Genomic DNA, 20,755 nt, shown 5'->3' on the forward strand with positions numbered 1-20,755 from the left:
TAACTAAGCATCTGATGCATGTTAGTTGTTTTAAGTCTTTCTGAAACACTCAGTTTTATATCCATGTATGTAAGCACATGTGAAAGGCCACATGGTAAGGGAGGTAAACTGTGTTTGCATCACAGGAAGTGGGGCTATAAGCTGCATGCCTCTTGACATTTCGTTTTTATTTTTTACATAGCATAAAAATATTGTATGTGTGAGGCTATCCCTAAAAACGTTAGTGAAGAGGACGCATTTGGAGCAGATCAGATAGCCTTCATCTAAGTTGCTTCCCACAGTTGCCTCGTGTCTCTCAATGGACTACTGTATTTGCAGCATTAAATGGAACTGTTATGCTGAAGCACTTGAAGACAGACCTATGTAGAGTACCTCCAGAGAAATGGGCAGAGTGGTATGAGGTGCCAGGCCTCAGTGGCAGTCCCTTTGTACCAGAAACCAAAGGGTTTTTTAACTCAACATTGTGTTCCAAATACAGAAGTCACTTGGGTTAGCTGTCTGAGCAAAGTCTTCTCCAGCACATGGAAAAATATGGGAGATCAGACCTGTCCTGGGTTCAGGACACCACAAGACCCTTTCTAATAAAATAGGAAAGCTATGGAATAGTCACTGGAAACCATGGTGCTTTTGGACTGATTCATGAAAGCTTAAAGCTGGAATCTTATCTTTTCCCTTGAAATCAATGTTTATTAAATCGGTAATTATTTTAAAACTGGAGAAATATGCAAGGGACTGACACTCTGCTTCCAGTCACTTTCATCTTTGCCAGCCGGTGTGTGGGAACTCCTAGCAGAACTTGTCAATATTCATTCCAGAGCAGAGCAACAGGAAAGCCACAAAATACTTTTAAGCAACTCTGCTGTCACTTTTCTCATACTGAAGCCTCATCAGAAAAGTGAGCAATTGTCCGGTACCTTTTGCTGTCCTTCACTCAGAAAAATATTAGTGCATCAGCAAAAGAAATGTGCACCAAATGTGCGTAAAAACTGACACCTGTGGTTGGTTAATGCTCTGGGAAATAGCATTAGTGCTCATCAGTGAATCTCTGAGACATGAAGATTGATTTATATGCTGGACATCTTATTCTGCAGCCCAAATCTAGGAGAATATTATTCAGGAATGTTCTAAGGTACCCAGCTTAGTTGATTGTTGTATGCATTTTGCATCATACATGAAGTGTCAGTGGTTACAGTCAGTGTGGATCCGTGTTAAAGCTGAAGCTGAGTTTCTTACTTTCAGTGAGGCCTGGGTTACCAAACAATGTTTTAGGTCACCTTTTCCTCCCCAGAAGAATAATCTCTGGAGTTCTGCTGAAGTTTTAAATGCATTTTGTTACAGGCATTTCAATATGTTACACAGATCAGGTTGTATTTCCCCCTTCTTCCCTTTCTCTCAGTTTTTTTTTTTTTGTTGTTGTTGTTTTTGTTTGTTTGTTTGTTTGTTTTTAATTCCAACTGCAAATTGGAGCTTTGATCTGAAATTTCCTAGTGCAGTATTTTTTTATCCCATGTAGCATGAGAATCCTGGGCGTTTAGTCCAGCAGGTTGCTATTTTTCCCATTTCTTTTCTTTCTATCACACTGACAAATTCTAGGGAAGTTTAGCTTCAATCTTGAGTCCTGAACCTGTCAACAGAGAAGATTTGTGAAAGCAAGAGTACATCCTGCTGTGAGCATTTTATTGGTAGCTGTAGCATAGAAAGAAATCTGGAAGTTATAAAGGTTTGTATGTTGTGGTCTCTTTTTGGCATGAAATATAACAGTTATCATTAATGATGAAATGAGAATAAGTAAGTGTATGCCTTAAGTTTAAGCTTTGTTAAGTTTTTACAACAAATAGCATGAAGCCAGGCAGCTATTTGTTCCTAATCCAGGGAAACTCTATTTCACAAAAATCGTTCATGGAAAAGTCAGCGCACTTCAGTCTTAGCCATGACACAAAACCCTGCTTGGTTTGTTGATGTCAGTGTTTTTGTGGTGGTGGTTTCTGCGGGTTTTTGTTGTTATTGTTTTACTTGCACAGGGCAGAGTTTCTGAACAGAGGGACAGCCTGCAATTTCAAATCTACATTTTGGTGGCATTCAGTTGAAATCTGAACTTCTATTTTCATTATGGTTTAAAGTCTTTTAGCTTGTGAATATTACTGCCTCGGTAAGGAAAGAGGGAAAGCAGAGGAAATGAGGTTTTTTTCTGACAGTTAAATTTAAAACATGAGCTTTTGATGAAATGGTGAAGCAAACACCTTTGCAGAGGAGCTGAAAATCAAAATGCCTTGATAAAATGTGCATGGGGATACTCTGCTGGTATCTCCATGCTGCTACTGACCTGATTACTTCTTTGTGACTGGAGATGCCACTGGAGGCATTTTCAGCTTAGAGCAGAAAGTATCAATTTCTCGAACTGAGAAAGATGTAAATCTATAAATGTTGTGCTTCAATATTCTCTTTGGGTTGGGCTGCCTGGGGACTGGTCACTGTATGACCATAGTACTTCCTTTGACTCTGGGACTGTCACTTAGACTCTGTTTATACACCAAAAAGGTGTGATCAGGATGACTACTCTGATAGTTCAGAATAAATGTTAACATCAAGGACTGTCTGTGTACATGAGTGCAACCCAGGGCTCTGTACAGACCTCAATGTAGTAGAAATTGCTGATAGTTAAAGATAGTAGGTGATCAGAAGTTACCTAACAGAAATGCTGCTGCTTTTCAGTTAGTGAAGCCTTCATCAAAAGTGATAGAGAAGAATTGCCTTCTGTTGGCAGTGGAGGATATAAACATGGGACAAAGATTTAACCTGGTAGTAAAATCATTTTTAAAGTAAAAAAGGCATTGAAATAGCTATCAGATATGTTAACGAAATTCAGTCTTTAGTAAGCGGAGAATTGTTTTGTATCTGTGATTGTTTGGCAGTCTTGATTGTCTGGTGTGCCCTGTAGCAAGGGACTGGGCTAGAACCCAGAAGTTACTTAAAGGAAAATAAAACTTTTGTAAACTCCTGTAAAGGGCCCTGCTATTTCAGGTTTTACTGCTGCTTTTATTACTGGGGGGTTTTGGGGTTCTTTTTTTTTGTTTGTCTTTTTTCTTAAGACTTCTCTAGTTCATTCCTATAACTTGTCAGGAATATAATGTAGTTTGTGTGTCTCTTAAAGCTAGTTGAGAAGAGCTGTCTAAAAAAGCCATCAGTGTCAAACCCCATATAATTAGTGTTATGTCAGCCCATTTCCAAGCCTTGTCAATACAATTTCTGCCCTTTTGCTGACAGCATTTATGCTTTACGACAACAGCATAATGACTAGCTACTGTGTGGTAATAACAAGAAGTCTCCAGAGAAGTTTTTCTGTTTTATTAAACAGTGATATTCACAGCTGGGATGCAGAGGGTTCTTGTCTTTTCATTCATCTATTTATTTAAATGATGGCAGATGTAACATAGACTTTTATGAAATTATTTTAAAAGTAGGTCTGTATTGTGCAAGCACTTAAGAAAATATTCTCTGCCAGGGTATCTTCAGGAGTTGGAGGTTCAAGTGCAGATGTGTTATAACAGTATCTTAGGTCTTGTATTTTCATTTGACGCATGCATTTATATTAGGAGATAACATAAAAAAAATGAAAATAACAAAATGACAAGACCTTATCGTCTGCATTTCATTTCACAGATAATCTAAGATAATAATCTAAGCCAAAATGTTCTGTCAATTAATGACAGAATTTTAAATAAATAAATAAGCAAGCTCACAATTACACTAAGATTTCACTTCCTGGATTGAAAAATTGAATTGCAGGCTCGTAGCTCCCTGGAGTGTTTGGAAAGAGAATAGCAGCTCTTAATAACAGAACACTTTTCCTGTGAGAGGTGGATGCATGTGTCATTACCATTTCTCTGGCAACTTTTCAACCACCAGCAGCAAAAGTTTTCACTGATTGCCTCCTGCAGTAAGTCAGTGATGATACTGCTGTCTCTTTCTTTAATGAAGTGCAGGAATTGGAGAAAATGAGGGAAGCCAGAGATATTATATATGGATAAAATACAGTTCAGGCTGAGCTATTTGCTATGTCACTACATGAGGTCTAGCAGGCTGATTTTTATACATCTGCACTAAATATAGAAAATAGTTTTTCCAGTTGAACAGTGGAGAATCCTAAGTAAAGGAGTTGCCTACTTGCTAGAAAGCAAGAATGTGCTGTGGACACCTTTCCTCTGAAAATCAGACCCCTCTTGCCATGACCCACGTAGAGGGGTTGCTGTTGTTGATCAAGAAGGCTTTGTGCAATTATCCCAAAACAATACTGTTACTATTGGGTCTGGGGTTACCATTTTGTCAATTGTTGCAATCCGGTGAATGGGGAGGGGAGGAAAAAAGCTATCTCTGAGAAATACTGGTACATATTTTGCTTGAGTGTATTTGCCCTATGAAGATGGCTCAAGCAGAGGAAGTAGATGGCTGTATTTGTGGTCATTAGAATTAGGATTGCACTGAACTGTCAGAAAGTGATCCCTGGTGTCTGACTCAGTCTGTAATTGACAGGAAGACTCATTTTCATTTTGATGGTGCAGAATCAAGTGCAGCTGGAGGGAAGGAAATGGGGAAACTTGATACAAAGTAGTAATGGAACATAGGAGTTTGTGCATATACAAACCTTTGTCATAAATCAACAGTTAATTGTTTTTCATTCATTTTCATGAGTTGGGATTGTGAAATTTAGTACTTTATATTTATTAAGGAAGCAGCATAGGGATGTAAATCTGTATCTTAATATAGGAAGTGCATTATGATGCTGATCATCTCTTTGACTAAGATAATGAATTTAAACTTATTTGTCTTTACCTTTAAGGATGCATTCACGTTATCAAGTATGCATAAAAATTCTGCAGATAAGTGTCTCATGATTTATTTTTATTTTTTTTTGTGAAACAAATATATTTAGTTGTCAGTGCCTTGTTCTCCTCCAAATTACTGCTATAATCTTTACCTTGTGTATGAACTCAGTGCTGTTGGAGTAAATATATGTGAAAGCTAATTAAAGTATAATAAAGTTTAGAGCACTTGTAAATCTCAAAATCATAAAATCCGCAACTAATAATGTAGTGACATACAACTAGTGTGTCATTTTTATCACAGAACAGCAACACATACATTGATGGTCTTCTCTGGCTTTTCATTATCACAGTCTCTGCATATACATAATGCTTAAACACATTCTAGAAGGCACATAGAGAGTGTGCACAGACAGTGAATAGAAAAACAGTTCTTTACTTTTAAAATTAGAAATGAAAAAGCTGACTGAGTTCACCTTCTTGTCTTGGCATTTCTTGTAATATAATGCAGAATAATTCCACTTGCCAGAAGTACGAGCAACATGAATGAACCTTGAATGCGTTGAGTTGTAGGAGTTCATTGCAAAGAGTTGAAAATAAAAGAAAGTAAAATAAAAATTGAAAATAAAAGAAAATGACTAAAAAAGTGGTAGATAAGGGTAACCTAGTGGTTGCAGAGCCTGTCTACGACAAAGCCTGGATTTTAATAAAGATGTTATTCCAACACTTATACTCAATTTTGCCTTTCTTCTTGATAATCTCATCCATTTTCTGAAAATCTATATAATGCAAGAAAGGATAGGACCATTTAAAATGTAAAATGAACCTTTAATTACTTGAATCTCTTATTTGCGTGTTTAGCAGTGCTAGGTTAGCTCCTAGTCCTATCCAGTTCCTGATGGGGGAATACATTGTAGTAATGTAAGAGTATAGTAGTGTAACGTATAGTACTGCATGTTATACATTACTATTGCAATTTACCTTTAAAAAAGTAATTAAAATGGTACCTAGGATTGTACAAGATGCTTCCAGTGATAGGGAACTTAGAGCAATCTCAGTAGAGATGCTTCCTGTTTTCTGATGTTGACTGCTGAAACTTTGTCTATCTCCAAAGATTAAGCTACTATTTTTAAAAATTAATTTATCTTAGTGTTCACTTTGCTTTAGATACATTCACACTGAATAAGATGCTATTTAGTAACAAAAATGTGATTTGCATTATGTCATGCAAAAATGAAAAAAAAATTGTAAAAAATATTTCTAATTAAACTTCCATATTTAATTTGGGAAAGGCTGCATGGTTTATGCTTGGGGACTCAGTTTGAACCTATCATTAATCCTGTTTCTTTTATCATTTGTATAATTGTTAGACAGTAATATCGATGTCTTGACATTACGGATTTGTGGATTGATGTTTCTTTTATGTTTACAGCCATGGGCTTTATGGTCCTGCAGATGACTTGAGCTGAGAAGTATGGAAAGCCTCTTATATGGACATTACAGTGTTTCCTTCTGTATAAACAGGAGGCACTTCCAGGTAGTCCTGATGGTTGTTGTAGCTGAACTATTTAAAGAAAAGAGATTATTGAAAATAGAGTTTTGTGTGCATATGCATGTGTATTTTCTTAAATTACTAACTAACATCTTTTTTAGGATCTTATTTTAGTCTTGATACATAAATAACTATGTACATACACACTTTCAAACTTCCCATGTTTCAAGTGAAGATTTTTAGCTGTCATCCACTGTAAGCAAGCCCAAACAAACCCTCAAGCTTTGTGGCTTTTAGCATGGGCACTCTTTGTGAGATCATTTCTCCGATACTTGTAAACTCAGGATTAGTTGTTGAAGCAAAATACAAAGAGATCACAGGAAATACAGATATGATAAATCATATCCGGACAAAGATGAATTGGAGTGGTATAAAAATGAAGCATTATGTCTTTTGTGCTGCCTTGTAAACACCCTAAATTCCATCCAGAGGTAAATAAATTATATTAAATATTTATTAATTTAATTTGTGCTGGAATACAATGGTCCGTTTCCTTGTCTTACATTTCAGCTCTGCGCTCATGCAGAGCAAAATTATATCTGAGTATTCTCATGCAATTAAACCATAATTTAAAAAAGGAGTATCTAATCACATAAATAAGGAGGGGTGACAGAATAAGGATCTGAAGAATTTTCAGAAACACCTACAGTCTCTTACAAAAGCTTTCCATGCAATGGGATGGTTTAAGTTAGTAACACTGGTATTTACAGCAATGAAGCATCAAAATCTGGCCTTCTTACTGAAGTAAAAAAAAAAAGCAAACAAACAAACCATAAGAAAGTAAGACAAAGTAAGATTTTCTGAAACTTACCTAGAAGTATGGGCTCTAAAAAGCAAGTTGTAGGCACAGGTTTGACCTTGTGTGAACTGGGCATCAGTGAACTAGGAGGTAAGAGTTTTAGTAGAAACATTGTCCCATTCATTCTGTGGTAGATAGTGTAGTAGATAGAAGATTTTTCATTCTTCAGTCAAAAATGAAAATCTCACAAGTCCAACTGAAATATTTTCTTTTTGACAAATTTAGGGTCTCTCTTTGATCCTGACATTTTTAAAGTTTATGCTCAAAATGCCTGATAGAGGAAGCAAACTTTTTTGTCTTACAGAATCAACGAGATTGGAAAAGACCTTCATCTGCACTGTTTTATCTTTCTTTTGGCTTTACCAGGTCTATCTTATTAATGTGTTATGAAATTCTTTCTCATTTTCCTTACTAGCAGGTTAATCGAGGTTGTTGACTGAGGGTTCGGGGGTTTCTTTTTGTCTAATATTTGTATTTACTTAATTTATGTGTTTTCAATCTAAAATTCAGGGTGGTTTTCAATATGAGCACGGGAATCTTGTGAGCAAAATCACAAGAGAGGCAATTAACTTTAAGCAGACCAGTGTAACAGGTCTGGAATATATTCTAGTTAAGTATTGTTTTCTGCTTACCGTCACTTTGTAAGGACCAGTTCCTTCTGGAAGTATCATATTCTGTCAAACATACGTGTTTCACTGATACTGCTGCTATTGAAATTCATTCTGTAATTCTCTAACAACTGTGCTACAAAACAGGTAAAATTTAGCGATTACCCAGTTCCATGAAGTTTGAGCATGCTTTCAGAAAATTCTGGAACTAAACTCTATAGCATTCCTTCCCCAGTCCCCTCTAACCTAGGGTCTGGACAAGCAGCTTTATAAAAAGGGAATTAATTTCAATTTCACTTTAGTACAGCTCTCTGGTTCATATCACATCTGCTACAATTTCTGTAATGATCAGCTTAAAAGTAACACCCCTAAAAATAAATAACATTATGCTGCTGAGCCGTGTTAATGGCTTGCTAGTTAATTGTGTCCCAGTTCTTCTATGTGTCATTGTTGGAGTGATTCTCAAATGTGCTAGGAGTTACACCTAAGCACTAATGCTGCAGCCTAAACTCAGTGAGGTGGTGACAGAATTTGACTTGACTTCTCTGTATAAAACCAGGAGAAATTTTTAATGGTATTTGTGCAGGAAGCAGTCTCCTGGTAGTGGTGGTTATACCCCTAGGGCAGTCGGTGAGGCTGCCAGACCCTGGTGCTTGGTTGTGCAGGTGCATGGAGGGAGGAGTACAGTAGATGTAGGGTCCCACCACCACTGGTGCTGTGTCCCTGCCTGGCACATGCTGTCTCATGCTATGACTGTGTGGTCAGCCGAGGAGCTCCCTTGGAGAGAGGTGGTGAGTGAGGGAAACTGCATAGCACAAGCTCTTCTCCAGCCTGCAGTTTCTGACACTGAAACTCCCTGGCTTAAAAAGGAAGCTATCAGCTTGTGCTCTGCCATGAACTGCAAGTACAAGCTGAGCTCCAGAGCTGTTCCTTGATGGGTCCCTTTCAGTGATGTTCAAATAGCCTTTTCAGGGTGCTTTGTTTAAACCATGGTTGTTTTGCCTTGGTGAATATTAGTTCTTCGAGTGGGTATGTCAAGTGATGTGCAACTTGGAAAGTGATGTCTATTGGATATAGTTCTTCTGTGGTGATGCTGTAAATGAGTCACAGTGTAATGATAGCTAGTGCAGCGAGGAGTTCTTCATTTAAAATTCTGCTGCTGAACCAAAGGAAAGGTTGGAGTACCGTGTGTAATGTGAAGGTTGTTCTCTCTGTTAAACCATCTCTGACTGAAGAAACATTCTTGTAAATGCTGGCAAGCCCATTTTTATTCTTATGGGATGGGTCAGCCTGTGTTAGATGGTGGATATTGTTTTGAACACATTGCAGGATGTTCAGTCCGCAGAGTGTTGTTTCCAGCCATGCTGTTTCGTGCTACCTTTCCATTAAGTGATAGTGATTTTTCTAAATTATTGACTTTTTGGTTTATGAAGGTGAGTTTATTTCTTAATTCTGCAGAGGCTATAAAAGGGCATTAAGTGGGCAAGTCCTTTAATTTAAAATATACAATTGCATTGCTGCTCTTGTTTTCTGATGGATCAAACATTGGGTATATTGATACTAGTAATGGAACATAATGGCTACACGTCAAAAGTAAAGATAATTATTTCAGGAATACAAAACTAATCTTGACAGATAATTGCTTTTTGAAATCTGATGCAGCAAATGGGGATTATTAACATCAGACTCCCATGTTCATCTATTATTTCATTAAATCCTGTATGTTGCAGTGATAGGGCTATCATTGCATTAAAAGCATACCCCTTTTCTGGGAGATGCATGATTCTTGATTAAGGATTTTTGATTGCATGAGAACTGTTCTGTCCTTAATAAATCATTGTGTTGTCATTCAAAATGCTGGAAAGCTCTGAGTAAATTTTGTCAGATGTAGGTTATATAGGTGTATATTACTTGGTGAATGAAAACCAACCCTTGTTCCATTTCTGTGTTTCTGACTTTTTTCAATCTTATGTTCTGTTAAACTCACAAAGCAGTCCTTGTGTTTTTTAAACGCATGATCATCCAGCAGGCATTGAGAGATTTCTGAAGATTTTTTCATCTACTGGAAAAAAAGTGTAACTTTTGACATGAAAAGAAGGTGGAAGGTAGCGAGCGCGCAGGCTAGGGAGAGTCTTCAGATTACGTGAGTAATGAAACCCAGAAGAACTTTAAAGAGATATGTCAGATTTCAGTCAGTTGAAGTCTTTAAATCAAGAGCAAGCTTTTTGTTCAAATGCATGGTGTACCTTAAATCAAGCAGCAGTCATTTGAACTTTGGATTTTTGCTATGAACTACGTAAGACATCTGTTTATTTAGCTTGAGGAAAATGATTTGGCTGAGAACCTTGAATATGAGCAGTGCGGTGCTTTCACAGTTTCTGTGGGTTTAGCTCTTAGGTTTTCAATTCCAGGTTCAAGAGCGAGCTAGCTGCTGCATTTTACTGACCAGCAGTTCACTTACCGCTACAGCCTGCACCGGCGTCTCTTCAGAAGAAAAAGTCACAGATGGATCTTTTGTCTTGTGGACCAGGGTGATGGGATGCTTCTGACCAGTGACACCACTATGTGCTACTTGTCTTCTCTTCTCACGCTCTCTAATGTGCTTTGAGACTCTGCAAGTGATGCACATAGACCTGAGATGGTTTTCTAAGGACTTCCCTAAGCATGTCCTTTCCCGGAGCAAATTTTCTGACTGGGATAATTTGCTCCAAAACAGGTTTTCTGAAGTCTGCAATTGTACTTTGAAAGATGGTTACAAACATTGACTGGGAGAATGTCTTAACAGTGATGTCTTCCTTCACACTAATAAAAAATTCTATCTCACTTCATTTTGTGACTAAAAAGCTGAACTACGTTTTTCATCATTGTGGTTGATGGTAAGAGTATAATGTTGCTGTAGTCAGTTTAACAGTTTTCATTAAGAGTAGTCCACCAATGCTACTCAAGACTATGGTGGTAAGGATAAAAAGCACTAAAAACATGGAAGTTTTCTACAACAAATTTTATTTAAAAAAAATATTTCTATCAAAAAAGGCATTGTTTACCTAATCATCCATGACTGAGAAGAAGCACATGAAAATTTGCCTTATTTCAAAATACGGTGAAGTCTTCAAAGAATATATAGTCTCATTTCTCCACTCTCATCTGCTTTGTCTCTCTGACTTGGAAAACTGCTGTCATAGCTGTATCTATTTCCTGTAGGAGCTATTAGTCGGTAGCACTACATCCGCCTAAACATGATCACTTTCCTGTATGTTACTGATGTGCTATTATCACATAACGCTTTTCATCCGTCAGAGGTTGCTGAGTTCTCTGTGCTGATTGTAGAACAAAGCACTGAAGTGTCCTCTTGAAGAAAGTTCTGGGCTCCCAAAATATTTTAGTAACTATTTCTCTCATGTAACTCATGCATGTTACAGAGGACAACCTTCTTGTGGTGCATTTCAAGGTTGTAACAACATGAAATACTTCTCCACTTTTGATTCCAGAGCAAAAGAGCTTCAGCCATCAATTTTGACCATAACCAGCTCAATTCCTCTTTATTTAAATGGCAGATTCAATAAAAAACTCCACCTGGCTTCCATAGGAAGCTTGCACAAGTCCTTTTTATTTTTTTTTCAGGACACAAGCAACTGTGGCCAGGATTAGAACCTCTTCCTCCTGCAGCATACTTGCCAGATGACAAGGTTATTGAATCTGGTTTTAACTTACTATGGCTTAAAGGAATGAACACAGCTCAGGGAAGTGGGTGCTACTTTTCTACTTCAAAGGTCTCCTATGAAATCAGCCTCCAAAGATTTACATGCAGAATGTGGTTTTGACTTGGGCAGTCTGTTGCATACCTCTCATTTCATTCAGTGCTTGAAATAGAGTTAGAGAGTGACACAAACCACATTACAAAATCCCAGCGATTTCAAGATCAGCAGCATTGGGTGAACCTTGTTACAAAATCCCAGCAATTTCAAGATCCGCAGTGCTGGGTGAATCTTGTTACATGACTAAATTCAATTTATATTTTTTCTTTTACCATCTATGTTTCAACAGTATTGTAAAGTCTCTTCAGATGCTTGTTTTCTAAGTAAAACATGAAAGCATTTCATATCCACTGGTGTCACTTAAAATTATCCTCAGGTGTTGTCCTCAATGAAATACGCACTGTGCTAAAAACTATAGCTTTTGATGGACAGAATTTAGTTTCATCAGCTTTCAGGTTTGAATTGGGGAGAGAAAGATCATGCTTCTACTTTAAATTTCTTAAAGTGGCTTTTACTGATTTCTTAAAGTGGCTTTTCTATTTGTGAAGAACATTTCTGGTTAATCAGTGATGCAAATTCTGAGTTATTTTAGGAAGGAATCCTTCTCCTTTTTCAAAACGTAGATCATTGTTCTGCATTTCTGTTGTCTACAGAGATACCAGATTTTAATATTACAGGATTTTTTTTTCCTTTTTTTTTTCCCAAGAACAGAGAAGAATGCTCCTGTGAACTGATGCCAAAGTATTTCAGAGTCTGCAGCATAAATACTAACCTTAATCTTTCAGATGCAGAGCAGTCAGGATGCTGACCTCTGCTGAGGTGTAGCTGCATGCAAAGTTTCAGACATTCAGGTGGCAATGCCTGTCATAATTATGCATGTACTTCATTAAACATGACTGTGCATAATTGCATGCAGTGTGGGCCCAGATTTGTAAAGCAAAGCATGTAAAAATTAGCACACTTGTGTAAGATGAGGAAATAAATAAATCCAACCTAAAATATCCTGGGTTTCTCTTTTCCAGTTTTACACTTTACCTATACATATTATTTATATATACTCTGCGTTCTATTTGCTCCTTTTACTGGAGGTGATTTCATGTCTCTGCCACTGTGCCAGTTCTTGCACTGCATGGTCTGTTTGTGATGCTGAGCACACAGCATTGCTGGCATTAGAACTGTTCAGACCAGTCTTAGAAATAAGGAAATATTTCTCTGCCCTGTAACTAGCTTTGTATGAGCCTCATTTCTTTGCATCAATGGGTTAAAAGTAATTTTTTAGTCTTGAGTGGTGAATTTTCAGTGCTGGATATGTTGTGAGGAAGTCTAAAATCAGGTTTTTTTGTAAAATAGTTCAAGGAAATTTATTTGCTTGCATTGGAAGTGGGCTTGCTATTTGGGTATCCCTTTATTCCGCTTGTTGACAAAACAGTTTGTTGGAACTTCTGGCAGTGAATATTTGCCAGGTTTGCCTTCACTTCAAAACAGACAGAGGGACTAGGAAACTATTTAGAATTTATTATGGATGCTCAGGAAACTTATCTCACAAAAAAAAAAGATGATGATAGCACCAGAATCGGAAGTAGTACTTTTCTTCGAGACAGGGGTCATCAGGACTTAATGCTTTTCTAAAACTCCCCAAAAAATTATTGTTGGCTTTCCTTTGAATGAGCAAATTTGGAGCAAATTCACCTACTGTATTACTTTAGCACTTTATTAAAAGTTTGTTGCAAAATATATGTAGAAAAAGTAATCGGCCTCTGTAAATCTCATGGATGTAATTGCATCCAGGGATACTGATGTCATGAAACATTACAAGGTACAGTGGTTTCTGTGGTATTTCCAAATGAAATTAGAGGTCTCTTGTTTACAGTTTGTTTGTGGTCCTATCCATTCAGTAAACCAGGGTATGGATCCAATAATAATAAAGAATAAATATGTGCTATAGCCTGATGCTATTTTGAAGAAGTTTTGGCATTATATCTCTAATTTTACTGCTGTATTACCATCATTTCCAGGTGTATCTGGCTTGATTTATGATATTCTTGTATTAGTAACATATGAAAATCGTTATTACTTTCATTTGTTCAGCAGATGAGTAAATCTTTTATATGCCTTACTCCTTATCAAATCAGATTAAATGATTCAAAATTCTGTACTATGCAAGTATTCTTTTCTACCTGAGTGACTACTGACTGTTAGTGCAGGTGAAGCATGAGCAACAGTTCCAGTATTTCAGTTCTTGTGGGTGCAACAAGTATCACTTTGTACCTTTCTTGCTTACCAAGCATTCCACTGTGATCGTATTTGCAAGCAGTAGAATTGGAAGGGAAGTACTGGAAAGGGGGAGAGAGGCAATTGAAAGTGACCTGGTAAGACGAGATCATCTGAAGAAAGAGGCATCTAAATCACAGTTGAACCCTACTAGATGTAAATGTCAGAGGGTGGAGGGAATTGGAGAGAAACAGTGGGTCAGTCACAGCCAATGTATTAAAAGTAAATTATGCTCCCCCCCCCCAGTTCAGGCAAGTCAGTTCTCTGCCTTCTCCTCTATCATATTCAAAATACTTATAAGACTTTTATATCAATTTTATTTAAACATTTCCCATTTTCAGAACCAAAAGTATCATGCTGTTTCGAAAGGGAGGGAGCCACAAAAGGACTGTTATGTAAGAGAGGTTTTATGTAATCCAACGAAATGTGTGCAAGGCATTGCTATATTTCTGTGTTTTCTCTCAACAGAGAGTGCATTTAGGTTTTTAAGGTATGTGATTTCAACAAAAGGTTTTTCCTTCTTTGAATACGATCTGTGAGATAATGGAATTACATCTGAGAGCTCCAAGTATGAACTTAAGTACAATTTGACAAGCAGAGCTTCATTGATGGGGCTTTGAGCAATGTGGTCTAGTGGAGGGTGTTCCCTCCACTTCCCATGGCAGGGGGGTTGGAACTAGGTGATCTTTTAAGGTCCCTTCCAACCCAAACCATTCTGTGATTCTCTGATTAAGCGTTCTGCTTGAACTGGGCCATGTTTACAGCAAAGCAGTTTAGTTTTCATATGATTTTGTAACTTGAACATAAACCATAGGCCAATTTTTTTGGTGGCTGTGCTCATGACTTGAGTGAAGTACAATTGTGTTTATATACACCACATGAGGATTTGCCTTCTTCCATGTCTTAACACTTTTTTAATCCTTAGAGAATGAAGCCTTTGGTTATTTGGAAATGCATCTTTTAAGAGAATGCCAGCACAAAAATCTTTTAACTGTGAGCACCTCTCCTCTTGTGTGCCTTCCTTTGCAGCTGCCTTTGGTCTCTACTTCCCCAGGAAAGAGTACTTGGAAAATGTTTACATTGATGAGCCAGCAGGTACACCACTCCTGCGCATCCACACCTTGAGGGATTCACATGGAGAGGTGGCCCACTTTCATCTGTGCCAGAATCTCATCATTTCTCGAGCAAGATCGCATGAAAATAATTGGTTTCAAATCCGAGAAAAAACAGGACTTCTCTACCTCAGTAAAAGCCTGGATAGAGAAGACTTCAACATGCTGTGTAAGTATGAGAAGACTATCTTTTCTTGTTGAAGTATTTCTTGTTAAAGTATGATTAGATCATGAGGTCTGTCCATTACCATATGAGCATCAAATTTGGAGAAAAACATATTTTCCCTTTTAAAATCAGAAAGCAGACCCAATGAAACACACAGCAAATTCAGGAAACCATATGCCAAAGCAGTCACTGCCCTGGAACAGATCCAGCTGCTCACACTATGGACTCTAGTATGGTGGGAAAGTTGCCTTATTTGAAATATTTTTTCTGCATTTCACAGCTGTATAAGTCACAGCCGTACGTTGAGATTTGCAGTTTGCTCATCTACTGGTGCAAATTAAGCCAATTCCACTGTGCTAATGCTGGGCATTTAGTGCCCAGACCAATGTAGTTAGATTAGTTAAAATCTCACCTAAAACATCCTTGATTGGTAACATGGATTCACAAAGTACCTTTGCATGTTACACCAAGCAGCAGCCCTTGTGGAAGAAATGGTTAAGTGTATCTCTCTCCCTTTTTTGAGATTTGGCATTGTTAGAGAAGCTTACCACTGAACTACAGAAATGAATTATCTCTTTTTTTTTTTTTTCCCATCTTCTTTTATACTTTAGCAGTAAATTGGTTTTGGTGATTTTGATCTATGAGGAAATTAGGTATCATTAGATAGTGGAGGAGGAAATGGGTGAGGAGTTAATGGCATACCACTGTGATCAGTTGCAGAAATTCTGCTGTGGGAGAGAGTCTGTAGTAGCTGTCTGGAGTTTTTAAGAGCCATATATCAATACTACCCTTTGACTTAGGTGCCTTGATGTTGAAATGTTCAACTTCAGACACTCACTGTTATATTTTTTAAGGGCTGAGTGCTTGATATCTCACCCATTTTTGCTGCATTTTTGGTACTCAGTGTTCATGAATATCACTTAGCTATTTGTAACTGAACAAAGGAAGAAGAGCTATCCAGAACTTGAGGGCCTTGTTTTGTCCATATGGGTCAAAGTGACTTAGAGCATCTCTTCAAGTGAATTAGATCTGCTACAGAAATACTATCATTCCATCTGTAGTCAAACCAAGGTAGTAAAAATAAATAAAGCTTGAGGTTTTATTTGTAGATGCCACAAATTGACGTCTGTGTTATCTTTTGACCAGCTCTTTATATTTCAAAATTATAAAGCAATTTGTCCTCTAAATGTAAATAATTTGGCCCATATCCTCAACTAGTATAAACTATCAGACTTAAATGACAGTAGTTACGAATCTCTCCTGAGTATCTATCCCATTTCATGCACTTTTTTTTTTCCCTGCTGCCACCCCACTCTGTTGTAGTCCTTCCAAAAACCAGTCCTATCAATAAGCTGATTACTGGTAGTGACCTGGTTTATGTCTGTGTCTTACAGACAGAATATATCATTCTGTGAGATTCTGGTAATGTAAAACTGGTGCTAACACCTATAGTTTTTTGCCTTACTGGGGTTATTAAGATTAAAAGTCTTCCCACCAACAAACAGCTCACTGAAGAACTGCTTCTGCATAATAGGACTATATGGTTGCTTGTGCAGTAATGGACTAGAGTACAAAATGACTAAAAATCTTGGTTCATCACCTGCAAAATATTTTTTTTTGCGTTTTGTTCTTTTACTTTTTTCTCTGAAGCTGTAGGAAACTGGATGCCATTATCAAAGGTGATGCTGTATGTCTTCCTTTCATCCCACCCCTTTCAAGAGAAGGAATGTGACTCGGCTACACGCACCACAGTTTTCCTCTCCTTGATGAATGCTACTGCACCAGCTTGCAGTTCCCTGACAGCAAGGCAGCTTTGCTTCACAGAAATGGATCTCTCCTTTCACATCAAGGAGAATAAACCACCCGGCACATTTCATCAGCTCCAGTTACCCTCAATTCATCATCTGTGTCAGAATCTTAGCATTTCCTACAAACTGCTGGCAGGTAAAACTAGAACTGAGCCACTCATGTACCAGCAATAGATGTAAACAGCTGCACTCTGTTAAGATCTCTTTTGTAGTAGATCCTCTAGATTGATTCTGTAAAGGAAATTCTATTGCAAATATGAACTCAACCTGAAGATTTTTGCCTTTGAGATATATAGGGATGGGAAGAAGGTCTGTCCCCTTCCCTAGGGAAAAGGTTGGGTTTAGAAGTTTGCACCAGCTAAGAACAGACTGGCAATATCCTGGGTTTTAAAATGTGCTGCTTCTAGATCATAGAATGGTTTGGGTTGGAAGAGACCTTAAAGATCATCTGGGTCCAGCTCCCCTCCCATGGGCAGCGACATCTTCCACTAGGGCAGGTTGCTCAAAGGCCCATCCAGCCTGGTGTTAAACACTGTTAGGAATGAAGCATTCACAGCTTCTCTGGGTAACCTGTGCCAGTGCCTCACCACTCACAGTCAAGAGCTTCTTCCTGATATATAATCTAAATCTCTCCTATTTTAGTTAAATGCCCTTGTAAAAAGTCTTTTCCAAATTTCTTGTAGGCCCCTTTTAGGCGCTGGAAGCTGCTCTAAGGTCTCCCGAGCCTTCTCTTCTCCAGGCTGAACAAGCACAACTCTCTCAGCCTGTCTTCAGAGAGGTGCCCCTCTTGTGTTGAGGGTCCCAGAGCTGAACACAGTATTCCAGGTGCCTTTTACCATGCAGTCCAAAATGGATTTATGGGATTGCAAAATGGTATTAAAGAAGAAAACCATCAGAGTCCTACAGTGGGAAGTGATAGCACCTATTTATACTGAGGCTCTGTTTTTCAGCTGAAGGTATACCCTTCCGATACAATGAGAACACCACTGGTGTGAGTGTGACACAGCGCCTAGATCGAGAAGAGAGAGAGAGATACGAGCTGATAGCCAAATGTACCGTGAGAGAGGGCTTCAGGGAGATGCAGGTGGAGGTGCCTTTCCTGGTGAATGTGTTAGATGAAGATGACTCTCCGCCCTTCCTGCCCAATGGCACTGATACTGCAGATGCTGTCGTGGAGTTCAACAGGAAAGAGGTAATTTTCTTCTTTATCTAGTTCCTAAAGTAGGACCACAGCAGTGGGAGGCATGCTCTGGGTAGTGGATCTTGGCAACAAGCAAATCACCGCACCACGATCTGCAGCCCTGTGACTGTAAAATGCTGGGTTTGTAGGATTCCTCTCTCCTGAGTTGTACCTTACTCAGACCCCAAAGAAAGAAGAGAATTAAACAGAGTAAGGGCATGTCACCAGTTCCTGAGGCCAAGATGGACCATTGCTGAGATTGTGGTCAGGGCCACTGCATCTCCCTATACTGAGGTCTGCTCTGTATTTGTTACGGAGTTGCTTCCCCCAGGTAACTAAATCTGAGTGTTGTTAGGGCAACACTCAGAAGAACATGTGTGTGTCCTTCCCGTATATGCAGATCTATGTATGATATCACAGCTTTACTCAGAACATTTATTAGAATGCTGTACCATTAACAGAAAGTTAAAAGAAGCGGTTGCCTTGTGCAGACAAACATTGTACCTGGCAGTGGTGTTTCCAGGGCCAGGCTGTTAACGGAGAGCTCCAGGATCTTACTTTAGTGGTGCTTTTCCACTTTTCCTTTACCATCACCTGTCCTAGTGATCTTTCAAGAGGCCTTTCAAGAGGTTTTAACCCCTGGGTGTCTTTGTGTGTGCCTCCTGAACATGTACACCCATGTATATGTACACTTCAGTAGAAAAGTATACAGGTTTGTTCCTTGGCTCTTCAGTAGGAACAAGAACACTTTATAAGTCAGTGGTATAGAGAAGGCACTTTGGTGGCCTCAGTGATGTGTTTTTCTTGAGGGGACTTCTATTTAGTAACAACATCTGTTTTTTTTGTAGTCAGATTTCCCTTCAAAGTACATTTTGCTCGTATTTGTGTCTGGAAGGGGTAAGAATGAGTTTGGGAGTTTGCTGCCACCTCCCGACTAGAAGAAGTGTTGACAAGACACCTGTGAACATATCACATTTGCCTGGGGATACAGTAATTCCTTTTTACTTCTGAAAAATTTGAGGCATGGGAGTTCTGTTTAGATCTGGATGACAGAAATTGAAGATCTCCTGAAAGTGTTTTATACAGTAAAATATTTTCTTTGAAATTACATGCCTACAAAGTGTTTGGAACACAGTGAATTTCACTGGCATTTTGCAGTGGAAAAAAAAAGGCATTATATTTGTAAACTTTCAAATTTTTCTAATACCTAAGTGAACTTGAAACAACAGAATGGCTAATAGAACTCTTAAAGGCCTTGTGGCTTCAGTGTCTCAGTAGAGAACAGCAATCTAGTAGACTAAGCAGAAGACGGACAATCCAGGTCACTTTTGTCATTTGGGTAGTGAGTTTGACCTGTCTGAATGTATTTCATGCCTATTAAGTGTGCATATTACTTACCTGGTTTTGGGTTGTTTTTCTTTTAGTAGTAGTGTAGAATAATGTTGATTTAAAAAAATTTAAAAAATCAAGAGCTTTCAGGTGCACTCATTTCTTACCTCAAAAGTTTAGCACTGTGTTTAGATATAGACTGATACGGTGACATGACAAGATGATAAGTTTTTTTTAACTGTCATCTTCTTTTGATCTTCTAACTCAGATCCAAATAGGTGTGAAATAGTGATAACCTGAAGCTTCAAATGAATTTGAATGAAAGTAGGCTGGAGAGAAAGTTGTAAGGTTTTAGTTGGCCAATATTTCAGTCTCCCAAACACATATCAGTTGAAAAAAGCTTTGGGTAATTCAGCAATGTCATTTATTATTTTCTTCTAGGGAACTGTTCTTGCAACGCTAACTGTATACGATGCAGACACAACACCTATTTATCCCCTCGAAAGCAGCAGAAAGAAATACACAGGAACCATTATTACTGACGATCCCTGGATGAGTGAAACATTTCGGGTAGAGCACATCTTTGATGAAATCCACTTCAGCCCAAACGGCAGCCAAGTGAGGGGAACTCGACATGAGTACAGTAAGGTCTCTTTCTTCAAATAAAGAAGTTGCTTGGTAGTAATTGACCAATAAGCTCTTGAAGTTTTCCAAGTATTCTGTAAATATTGAGCCAAAGAAAGCTGAGAAATTTCCAGTTAAGCAAACACTGAGTTCTAAAAACGTACGGAAAAAATTGAGTTAGTTCATCTCTGGAATAGGGAGCTGGTGGCATGATGTTGTGGATGCTGAATAAGCAATAAGTTCTGATTGTGGGGTTCTCAGTGTTACAGGTAGAAGGTAAGAGGACTTCTTCAAACATCTTGAATGGCACAGAGCATAACTCTGCAGAAGCATATTTTCATTTTTAACTTGCCTTCTGTTTCCTGTTAGGGATAACTTTGATACATATGATTTTTATATGTATGATTTTACTGGAATTGCATCAAAATTTTGGGACTCTATTTGGGAGGCCAGGTCTACTGGAAACTGGTGGAGTGTCTTGTGGGGGAAGAGCAGTTTTGGTGGGAGGCTTGCCAGGCTGGTCAAGAAAGCTTTAAACTAGATGTGTTGGGGGAGGGGGGCATCATTCCATCCCAACACCCCCAGTCAGTTGCCAGCATCTATAATAAATGCTCAGAGCAACATAGAGATATTTCAGCTCCTCCAGCCAATGAGCTGGTTTCATTTGGAGCTCAGCTCAGATGTCTCTATAGAAACGCCTGTAGCATGGGGAACAAACGAGGAATTAGAGA

At 38.3% G+C, this 20,755-nt stretch overlaps 1 protein-coding gene across 3 annotated transcripts in view; it reads left to right on the forward strand.

Moving 5' to 3' along the window:
* Nucleotides 1-20,755, forward strand: part of RET (ret proto-oncogene) — a 202,025-nt gene that overhangs the window by 140,866 nt on the left and 40,404 nt on the right. For 2 of the 3 annotated variants that reach the window (XM_062613562.1, XM_062613553.1), the window contains 4 exons: nt 14,835-15,086; nt 16,734-17,027; nt 17,842-18,083; nt 19,842-20,043. The exons of the other annotated variant lie outside the window; for it this stretch is intronic. In XM_062613562.1, the coding sequence (XP_062469546.1) occupies nt 14,835-15,086; nt 16,734-17,027; nt 17,842-18,083; nt 19,842-20,043 (990 nt within the window). The remainder of the gene's footprint in view (nt 1-14,834; nt 15,087-16,733; nt 17,028-17,841; nt 18,084-19,841; nt 20,044-20,755) is intronic. 3 annotated transcript variants of the gene reach the window in all.

This window comes from Pezoporus occidentalis, unplaced genomic scaffold (assembly GCF_034315485.1).
Source record: "Pezoporus occidentalis ecotype Australia unplaced genomic scaffold, CSIRO_AGI_Poc_V1 ctg101, whole genome shotgun sequence".
NCBI lineage: Eukaryota > Metazoa > Chordata > Aves > Psittaciformes > Psittacidae > Pezoporus > Pezoporus occidentalis.